Source organism: Nymphaea colorata, chromosome 10 (genome assembly GCF_008831285.2).
Source record: "Nymphaea colorata isolate Beijing-Zhang1983 chromosome 10, ASM883128v2, whole genome shotgun sequence".
NCBI classification, from domain to species: domain Eukaryota; kingdom Viridiplantae; phylum Streptophyta; class Magnoliopsida; order Nymphaeales; family Nymphaeaceae; genus Nymphaea; species Nymphaea colorata.
The window spans coordinates 23,968,871-23,979,157 of record NC_045147.1 but is presented as its reverse complement, the minus strand read 5'-3'; the positions used below and the strand labels follow the sequence as shown (position 1 = coordinate 23,979,157).

General features: G+C 39.7%; 1 protein-coding gene across 1 annotated transcript; it reads right to left on the bottom strand.

Annotated features, from left to right (window-relative positions):
• Positions 1-590: 590 nt before the first annotated feature.
• LOC116262125 (uncharacterized) lies at positions 591-8,904 on the bottom strand. The gene is made up of 7 exons (XM_031641226.2): positions 7,853-8,904; positions 7,270-7,467; positions 6,874-7,146; positions 5,917-6,019; positions 5,049-5,167; positions 3,399-3,575; positions 591-1,388 (listed from the first exon to the last, which is right to left on the bottom strand). The coding sequence occupies exons 1-7, from the start codon at positions 8,150-8,152 to the stop codon at positions 663-665; spliced, it is 1,896 nt and encodes a 631-aa protein (XP_031497086.1). The 5' UTR covers positions 8,153-8,904; the 3' UTR covers positions 591-662.
• Between the last annotated feature and the right edge of the window lie 1,383 nt (positions 8,905-10,287).

Below are 10,287 nucleotides of genomic sequence, written 5' to 3'. Positions count from 1 at the left end.
GCTCATGATCCCATGTAATTCATTAGAATCTTGAACGCACAGTAGGATGGATGACCTTTCCTTTTTTGTACGTTTTAGTTCAATTCAAGGTGTGTCTAATGTGGCATGTTTTTACTGATGTGGCTAACGGTCCATGTTAAATTTCATAATTCATCTGTCTAACTAGAGCTGTTAAGTCAGACTTAATGCCCACACTGTAGATTCTCATTTTACTCCTCTACGCTAATAGTCAGAAAACGAAAGAGTCTTATATTAAACCCATGGGATCAGAGGCAGTCAACTGTCAAGTACCCATTTGAAGGTTTTAGATGGTCTCGCAATTTTGTCTTAAGCAGGTTCCAAATTAGCAGCATCAGCCACTTTATCTTTGGTGAGTTTTTTTACTTAGGCAGCAGCAGCCTCTTCAAGTTAAAGGAAGTGAGAGTTCAACAGTTAGACTGCCTCTCCTCCCTTAAACTAAAAGGTGACCGTCTCCTCGCCTTGGCTATCGAAACGGAAAACAACGAGAAATCGACCAATTCACGCAGTTTGCATGGAAGAAAGCAACCTCAATAGTTTATCCATAAAAGTATGTCAGAGAAAACTCCCGATGCTGTACAAGATTTTTTTTTTTCACCTTATTATTTTTTTTTAACTCATTTCTACAAAGTGGTATACATTATCTAGGTGCTCGCGTCCAACTCGACTTCCTCTTCCGCTTCATCAAGTCGGCTGATAAGTAACTCCATCACTCTCTTATAGGCAGGCATGTAATGATCATTTACCATAGTTCTTGAGAGCCTAAGCTTACTGTACAGGCGCCTTGGCGTCTCATAAATCCCCACCTTCTGCTCGGTGACAGCACAAACGTCATCACCCGATGCACCGTCAGGCGGTGGAAGGGAAACCATGTGCATGATCCTACCAGGGGGGTAAAATCTCTGAGTCTCATAGGCACTTGTAGCAGAAGGGTTCCTTTCTACCGCGGCCTCAGCTACTTCTTTTTCCTCTTCTGTGATTTCTTTCATGGCAGCTGCTTCTTCTTCGTGCACCCTCCGACCAATTTCCCCTCGCCGCTGTATTTCTTTTTCAAGTTCTTGCCAAAGTTCATGCTCGGTCATATCATCATTCCCAGTGCTAGCACAACCGCTCTTTATAAGTCCCTCTTCTTCTGTTTCCTCGTGTCCCAAGTCTCTGGAGTCCTCTGCCATCATCTCACTCTCGGCCACTTCAGCCATCATGGACTTCGAGCTTAGTGATGTAGATAACCTACCATCGCTTTGCTCCATATCAGAACTTGACACGTTTACAACATTGCGACGGCGTGCACCCATGCATGACCATGAAGAGAGAGAAGACCTACTCCTCACAACAGCCTGAGCAACATTTTGAGCTCTTTTCATCACCACCTGCAGGAAGGACGGCCTCTATTATTATTGCTATTCGCTCGAAAAATATAGCAGAGGACACTAGTCAATACAAAATAACAGATTAAGTTGCAGACTGCAGAGACAACCCCGAAGAACCCTTTCTTAGTACGGGGAAACTAACTCGTCAAAAACACTTTCTTAGTACGGAAAAATTAACTCATCAAACCTCTTAATTACTCAAAAACAAATTCAGCTGAAGAAAAAGATGCCTCACCTATCTGTGACGTAGGAAAGGAAGACTTTAACTGCTATGTGCAATTTTTCAAAGGATAGGCCAGTCAATGAGAACAGAATATTTCTGTGTAAGTTTGCAGCATGATGGAACCGGACTTGCCTTTTTAATTTGATATTCAAATGCCAGGTCCAAGAAATTGTTTTCATGCATGTTTTTAATAAAATTTGAACATCAACCAGTGTTTTCCGATAATCCTGTAGATCCTTACTGAACCTATTCCAGCAAAAATAATGGCTTCTAAAGCTAAAGACAATTTTCAATGCCCTTTGGGTACCATTAGCTACATTGCTTAGCCATCCTCTTCACTTGGAAAAATATAACATTTCTCATCTGGTCATTGTCATCTGGACAGCTCAGCCATGAACACCTTGGACCAACCACCTAGAAAAACGATTATTTGCTCATCTTTCTCACAAAACAAGATGCTCATGTGGCTTTTGTGGACCTCTTTACATTTCAATTCATATATTTAAGGTCAATCGCATGCTACAAAACAAAGAACCTAAGACTAACATAATCTATGTCAATGAAACATGTACAAAACAAAGTAACTGTCCAGCTCATCACTACAGCCTACAAGACCCCACATTAAATACATGATCAATTCCATTCTTGTAAATTTTAGAGATCTCAAATTCTTATTGCTGAGGCTTGGAAACCAAAATCAGGAGATCACCATGATCAGCCAAATTGAAGACACTATGTGGTTGTTAATAGAAAGTACAGTACACTTTGACAAACTCAAACCTGTGAAGGTAGGTCCCCACTTCCAACTAAAGGATTACTCACTATGCAACACGTACCAAGTTCAGTTAGGAAGGAACAACACTTGTGTCAAACCATCGATGGGGCAGGAATCAGGTGGGGACATGGGTGTGGATCTGGACTCACCATGGACATGATTAATGACATCCCAGGCAGTAGGTGATGGGTATCTCAGTAGGCTACCAGCAGCTGACTGCCATCTCCAATTCTCAAGTTACTGCTCACCCCATTCTCTCTCTCTCTCTCTCTCTGTCTCTCTGTGTGTGTGTGTGTGCAGATGATCAACTCTATAATTGCCACCAGCGACTCTCCTTTAATCTGTCAACTGGTGACAATGGTTTCATCACATCCCCCCTCTCCCTCTCTCCGTGCTTTTTTTTTTTATCATCTTGCTTTGCTGCCTGAGATTATCAAACTTTGCCACATCATTCTCATAATTCACAAACATTTCATACGATGGATTTTTGTATGTTTGTAACCTCACTTATGGTTATGGATTTATGATTCAGAATTTATTGTTCGTGATTTTGTTTGCTTAAACATTTAATATATATTGCTAAATTTGTCATATATACGTGTGTCTGTGCACTCAGTGGCTGTGTCTTTCCACAGACAAGTTTGTTTTGTTTGAAATGCCCTGCATCCATGCATACACACAAGTGACATAGACTATTTACTTATTCTTAAATTTGTGCTTGAAAATGGACCAAATTAAAGACCTTACAACCTAAAACAAATACCTTCCAACTAGATTACTATCACCACAAATTGGCACGTACAATGATAGGAATTAATTTAAGCACAATGATACATTAAACTCTGCTAAAAGATAGCTAAGATGCAAAACTGGATCCTGCTAGGAAAGTTCTTGAGAGTTCACATAATAAATCACTAAACTTCATCATTTAGAATGTCAAAAGCATTAAAGAGACTAGATTCATTGTGACCATCAACAGATGAAATATTAACCCCTTTCCCTTTACTCTTACCTGTGTGCCATTAGAAACTGGACGTAAAAGAGCACCTGCACCCACAACCCTTGCTCTGGCACTGGCAATAGATGGAAGTCGAGAACCTAAAGCAGATGCAGACCGATAGACGGTACTCAGAAAACGTGTATGCTCAATCTGATCCCTTAGGTCATTTATCCAAGAAGATGCTGTCACCTGCAAAAAGAAAATCAAGTGATAACTCTTCAATTGCAGCAAGTATATGAACACTATCTTACCAGAAAGAACAATTACATAAAGTCAATATAAAAACCAGTTGTATAAAGTCCATATTGTCATATACTTTTAGTCTAGGAGATTTCCCTTCTTAAAGTGAACAGGGAACCATCTCAATAGCATACATTCTGATACAAAGTGAACAATATTTTACAATGGTTAGTTGCCTATGACTTGCAACTGACAACAATTAGAAAATGTAGAAAAAGTAGAAGCGATCCAGGTTATAACACAGGAAGTTCTAGCAAACAAGCTCGAAGAACCAAATAGGGCTTGTTCAAGTTTGCCTTGCTTACCTCAAGTACAGCTCATGCTCAGTTCCCGGCTTATGGTGAAATGAGCTATAAGCGAGCTGCCATAACATTTTGTTTCCCTTTCAGAATGTCTTTTTATGTGCTTAAAATTTTCATTTTTTTTGTAACATTGTATCTATGTATACATGTATGGGGATATTGAATCCTGGCTATCTGGAAACACGACACTGCCTGCTTCTCTTTCTGCAAACAAAAACGAACTTATTTCAAAATGTAATAGAAAATTTCACTAGTTTCTAAATTTGTTCAAATTGTTGATCTCTCTTCTATAATGCATATTCTCAACAAATTTCTTGCATATCTGGCAAGGATAGTCTGAGAGAGTGATACTTTCATTAACCAGTCAAGTCCCTTATCTACATATTAACCACTTGGTTCAAAAGATCCCTCTATGCTCACTTGGATGTGGTCTTAATTTCGTAATGCATCCCCCTATATTCTCCTAGTTCACCCTTATGAATCTGTGACATCACACACAAATCACTGCATAACAAGACGGATCTATACTTTATGCATCTAATAACCACCTCCAAAGAATGATCCTGGGAACATGTCCAGTGTAACATTGAACACTTATATGCCACGGCCAAGCCAAATACCACCAAATTGTAGCTATATCCATGAGGACCATACATCATCAAGTTATCAAAGATCCCATTACGCTGTAAAAAGATTATTTCCATGTGTATTCTGGATGTATAATGCCCTTGTATATGCATGCACATGCATGTGTGCATGCAGGGCAAAGCCAGAAAATTTATGTAATGAAGATACTTTTTCTTATCAATTTTTCTCCAAAATGTCATGCCCCTGTGTGCATGTGTGAGTGTGTTCGCATGCGAATGACCAAGCGAGTGAGGCACACAACAATGTGGAACGGAAAACATGAAAATACTGCACATTACTAACTATTAATCCATGTCTCAATGTTTGAAGGAATCCCTCATCTCATGAAAAAAGCAAGAAAATTTAGTAACTAGATTATCAGTCACATTAAATCCAAAAACATTAAGAAACAACATGTTAGCAGACCATATTTGCCATAACACAAATAGCATCTAAATATGTAATGAGATGAAAACATATAGCAGTAAAGTACCTCCGAACGTAGATCATCAACTGAAGCAATAGAAAAGGTTGGAACCAAATCAGAACCATTGATTACAGTAGTAATAAAGTGTTTGCCAGACTCGGCCAGATCCCATGTCATGCATGCAGCTGCATAGGTTGCAGAAAGTGAGTTCAAGTGTCAATACCTTGGCAGATATTTGATGTAAAAACTGGCCAATAATATCACATCACCTCTACATTACCAATCACTAATCAGATACAGCCTTGCCAAAGAACTGAGTAGAAGTTCAGAACTGATTTGAATAATTGCATGAGTGTTGGGGGTAGAGAGAGAAAGAGTATAGGAAACTTGTGTATCAATTGCAAGAGATAAACCATACTTGCAACAGCATGGATAACAAGAACCAAAAAAAAAAGATCCCTCAACTAAAGTTGCTATTGAACCTTCTCCCCAAGAAATGCTATCAAACACATAATTGTCCACAAGCATAACAAAATAAAGGTATCCCTGATCCAAGGGAGAATCAATATATTCATCAGTAATGCCTACTTCCCCCACCCCACCAAAAAAAAACAAACAAGGCAGAACCTTCCACCAATTTGTGATCTTTCAAGTATATCATACAATCATCATCCTCACGAGTCACGAGGCACTATCACAGAGACTGGTTACAGCAATCATAAATAGAATCAATGGATGCACAGTGAAACACATGGAATGGAATAATATAACGGCCAAGCATAAAATGTAGCATCAAAAGTGATTTAGAAGAAGTTGCCACCTCAGTCAAGACTTTTGAAGAATGAGACCAGGACATATAACTTGGGTGAATAAGTATTGAAGATTAAACAACGTTCAACAACCATAAATATGAATTTAAATATTTAACACATGCCTGGCGCAAAGGTAACACAGGAGGCTGAACAAAATTCTTTCCTCTCACGAAGTATATATGTTAGCAATGCAGCAGTACCACCACCCAAAGAATGGCCAACAATCTGAAATCAGGAGAGAAGAAAAAGATTAGTGCAGCTGCAAGGAAAGAGAAGCTAGTTCCTCTTTTGTCAAATTGTTTTCTAAAAGCTGATAGCAAGCCACACACTCAAGTCTGAAGTATTAATGCTATCAAGCATGTGCATAATTGGACAAAACTCCTGCACACTCACTAAATCAGGGACAATCTTCAAACCAAAAAAGCTGCATGACAAAAGGAAAAGGGTATCAAAAAATATTTCAGCAGTGTAGAAGTACACTTAGCTAGGTCAACATGAGTTCTGCCCAAAGGATTGGTTGGTCAAAATGCTAATCTGCTCACTAGATTATGACATTTAAACCTAATGATTCTGCTTTCGTCATTTGCAAGAAGTTCTTTGTGTTCCAACGAGATTGCAAAACTTGGTAAATAACAGCTAATCTGACAACAACTGGGGATTGTGTGCAGAATTATTAAACAAGCTAAAAAGAAGTAAAGAACCTTTTAAAAGCTCACAAGAACCAAACGGTGACCACTAGTGACATGATTTTTCAACTAATAAAATGCACATGAACTTAAATATGATGACACACAACTAGTTCTTGAAAATTCAAAGGACAGACTTGACCTCAGCTATGACCAAGCTCTGGAAGATGGCACTTACTCTTTAATCATATGTGACATAATCATTTGACCACATGATATAAACAAAGAGACAAAGATGGAAATCAAGATAAGCATTGAACAACAGTTTTCCTTGCATAAATGGACAAAAAAAATATCTGCATAACCTACTAATTAATAATAACTACAGAAAGAGCAAAGAAGCGGAAGCTTCAAAGTTCAAATAGCTTTCTAGCTTCTCTATGGTAGTTTTACCTTGACTTTGTAATCAGGGTTCTCATCAACTGCCTTAAGAAGACAAGGAGTACTAAGCTTTGCTATCCATCTTGCAGCTGCAACCATGCCACAATGGGCATACCCTAGAACTAAATTACTGAAACCACCATCATCCGAAACTGAGTGGTGAAAGGGTACAACTGCACCTGTAGCTGCTGTCAATGTGTCCTTAATACTATGGGTTCCTCGAATCAGGAGAAGGAAGCACTTCGAATTTTTATCTGCTATAATTGTGAATGCAGGTTTCAAAAGCTGCACGACAACATAAAGTTTGAACCAAAATACCAGCATCAGACGGTAAACTGGACAGCTCATTATGTGATAAGAGCTACAAGTCCAACAAGTAATAAACTGAAGAACATTATACAATCTCACCCCAGCCTTAGGCTCCTGTAGAAGAACATCCTCCTGACCGTAGCCAGTAACCTCCAAAAATAGTGGAAACGGTTTTTTGGAGAAATGCATGCACAGAGTCAGTAGTTTCAAAAGATAGATTAAATCATCTTTTAAACCCGGACCTTGAAGCTCCACAGAGTCACTTCCGGCATATATACTGGCAACATGTACGTCGCCCTGCAGTGATGCAAACAAAAGATCAACTCTCTTGCATTTGGAACTAGATTTGTCCACTGTCATTCAGTTTCATCACCTACTTCTATTGCTTACTGGTCATCAATTAAAGCGTTGGATCATTAGCACAATCAAGAAGTGTAACAGACTCTTTCCGCAAAGGCAAATGTTACGAAATTCACATAATCGACATGATAAGTTCTTCTGAATGCAACAAGTGCCATATTGTTTCCAGAAAAGGAAAAAATGAAAAAGAATAAAACCGTCACATTAACCACTATCTTGTCCAAACAAAGAATTATTTGCTACTCCAAACTGGAAATTGGGAAAAACAATATGATTGGTTTCTTTAATTGGTAACTATTAAAGGGAAGCGTAGCCAACTAACCTGCTTCTTCATGAGAAAATTAATGCCAAAGGCAAGATCACCGATGGGCCATTTTCCTAGGGTTTCAGAATAGGTGAAGCGCAAAGTCTCTGACAGAGTCGCCATGGTTTCGTACCAATTTGCAGGTGCCTGTACTGGCCTACGGACGGTTCTCCTCCTTCTGGAAGGAGACTTTGCACTTATCTCACTGTTATTTTCATCTTCTCCGTTCTTCCCGCTCTCAATAGACAACCTCCGGTTCATCATATAATACAGAAGAATCGCGGCCCCGGTAGCCGTGGCAACCGTGGCTGTCGCCATCGAAGATCAACTTCAGCCCTCACAGAAGAAAACCTTTATCGCCGATCATCAGCAACCACCAAAATCATCAGAAGAACCACATACGTCACAAAGGAAAGTTACCATACCAAGTTAAATTTCACCTAATTCTCATCGAGGACAAATCTCACCCTAACGATGAACAGCAAACTTCCAATTTAAAACAACATAATAACCCCTACCACTGGATCCCAATAAAGAAAACCTAGTTCCGCCTGTATCCAATGTGACGACGTCCCTTGTAAAACGAACTTATACAAAACGAACACCGACACGACTGACTGCGTCCGAGCAGCAGAATCGAACGAAGACTGAAACGAACTGCGTTAACAGACAGGAAGAACAACCTAAAACGAACTCCTTGCCTCGAGCGCACCAGATCCTCCAGAAATCCTTAGAATAGCGAACCAATCTTCGTAAATCGGCACGATCAGGGAAAGATCGGAACTTGAATCCCGATTTACAGAGGTGTAAAGAATGGAAGTGATCAAACAAGATCCGCGGGAATCGAGAGAGGACAAGAATGCCACCGTCTTCGGCTCTCTCCTTTCGGGCCGGAAATCCGTCACCTTCCAGGGAAACGCTCCGCACTCGTGCCGTGCCGGGAATTTATAAAATCTACGAACGCTCCGCGGCGAACAGGGTGCAACTCTTTGGAGCCTGACTTACCAAAGTACCCCTTACTGGTGTTTTGCCTGCTACTTCCAGGAACAAAACATTCGAGAGTTCGTGATCTTTGCGCCGATCCGCGTCACGGCTATTTGGCCGCCACCGAAAGAACGAGAACCGAAAAGATCAGGATCTGAATGTGGGATCTCTTTAATTCCCCCACGTAAATTGTCAAAAATGTCCTTGCAGTTTCGTCAGATAAAAAAAACGCAAACGCAATGTTTTAAAATACTGCTAAGCAAACCGACGGGCCTTTTTTGCTAGTTGCTTTCTTTTTGACCTTTTTTCTGGGATGGGATACGTTTTTTGTTTCCTTGAACTACAAGAGCCCGTTTATTTCAACATATTCACCAAAGTGGGACTCATTTTCTCAAATTATTTCCAACACAAACTAAATTTTTGTTGAAAACCGTCGAAGAAGAGTGTGTGATGCGTCATGCTCCAAATCCGTGTTATTTGAGAAATGAATTCTTTCCTTCTATTTTATAGCTGTAGGCAAATGCTGATTCCATGAGGCCCGGTTCCGTATTCAGTGGGTAGCACAAAGACCTGCTTTCATCGAAGGGCATTTGCGTCATTTTTTTTAAGAAGGGGTCATCTTTCAAGGTATTTTTTGTTCTTTCAGTCTATAACTAACACAGTCCTATGTTAAGGGCACAAACCATGTAACTTGCTCCATGATTCCATGCAAAAGAATTCAAATATTAGTAAGAGAAATGACGTAAGCATGGGCCTCAAATTAAACTATAGTTTTTTATTTCTCAAAATTGGAGTAAAGATATAGCAGGACAAAATTCAACATAAGAAAATGTCTTGGGATTTTCTCACAGTCCCGGTCTTCCTTGGAGAAATATCAGCAATGCATACACTTTTACAAACTTACCAGAGGAGAGAGAAACCTATTTTTGTCAATTGCACAATTAGAAAGCAAGCAATTTTTTTTTTTTCTATCTCAGGCAGGCCCTGTTGTAATATGATAGGACATGCTTTGCCCCTTCTTTAAGCAAAGGAAAGTAGAAGACCAGAAGCCACCTTTCGCTTGACTATTTGCCTTTTTCTTTCCTTTAGACAGTCCCCAACTATTACTGCCCTGCTAAATGATGGGCGCTAATAACGTTGGATTCATGCTTGCCGCGCTTGTCACAAAATTCTGTGACCTTTATTTATTTTAGGAAATTTATAAGCGTAAAGATCGGCTTCTGTATTTAGGGAAAAAGAGCGGTCCTCGTGTGAAACGTCTGATACTTTCTTGAAAGGAATCGACTTTGAACCGAACGCAACATAGACGGTTCAGTTCAGCCACCGGCCGACTCTTGGAAAAATGGTTTGGTGATCAAACTACAGAACACATTATTTATTTATTTATTTATTTGGCGTTAAGCGAAACGAGCCACATGCAAGTGAAGCAGCAGAAGGGGAGAAGATGCTTCGTCGCTCTTTGTTTAATC

Excerpts from the sequence above, each read along its gene's own strand:
- LOC116262125 (XM_031641226.2), bottom strand. The coding sequence starts at position 8,152 with ATGGCGACAGCCACGGTTGCCACGGCTACCGGGGCCGCGATTCTTCTG. Across the intron at positions 7,468-7,852 it reads ATTTTCTCATGAAGAAGCAG|GGCGACGTACATGTTGCCAG; the intron begins GTTAGTTGGCTA and ends GCATCACTGCAG. Across the intron at positions 7,147-7,269 it reads TACAGGAGCCTAAGGCTGGG|CTTTTGAAACCTGCATTCAC; the intron begins GTGAGATTGTAT and ends GTTGTCGTGCAG.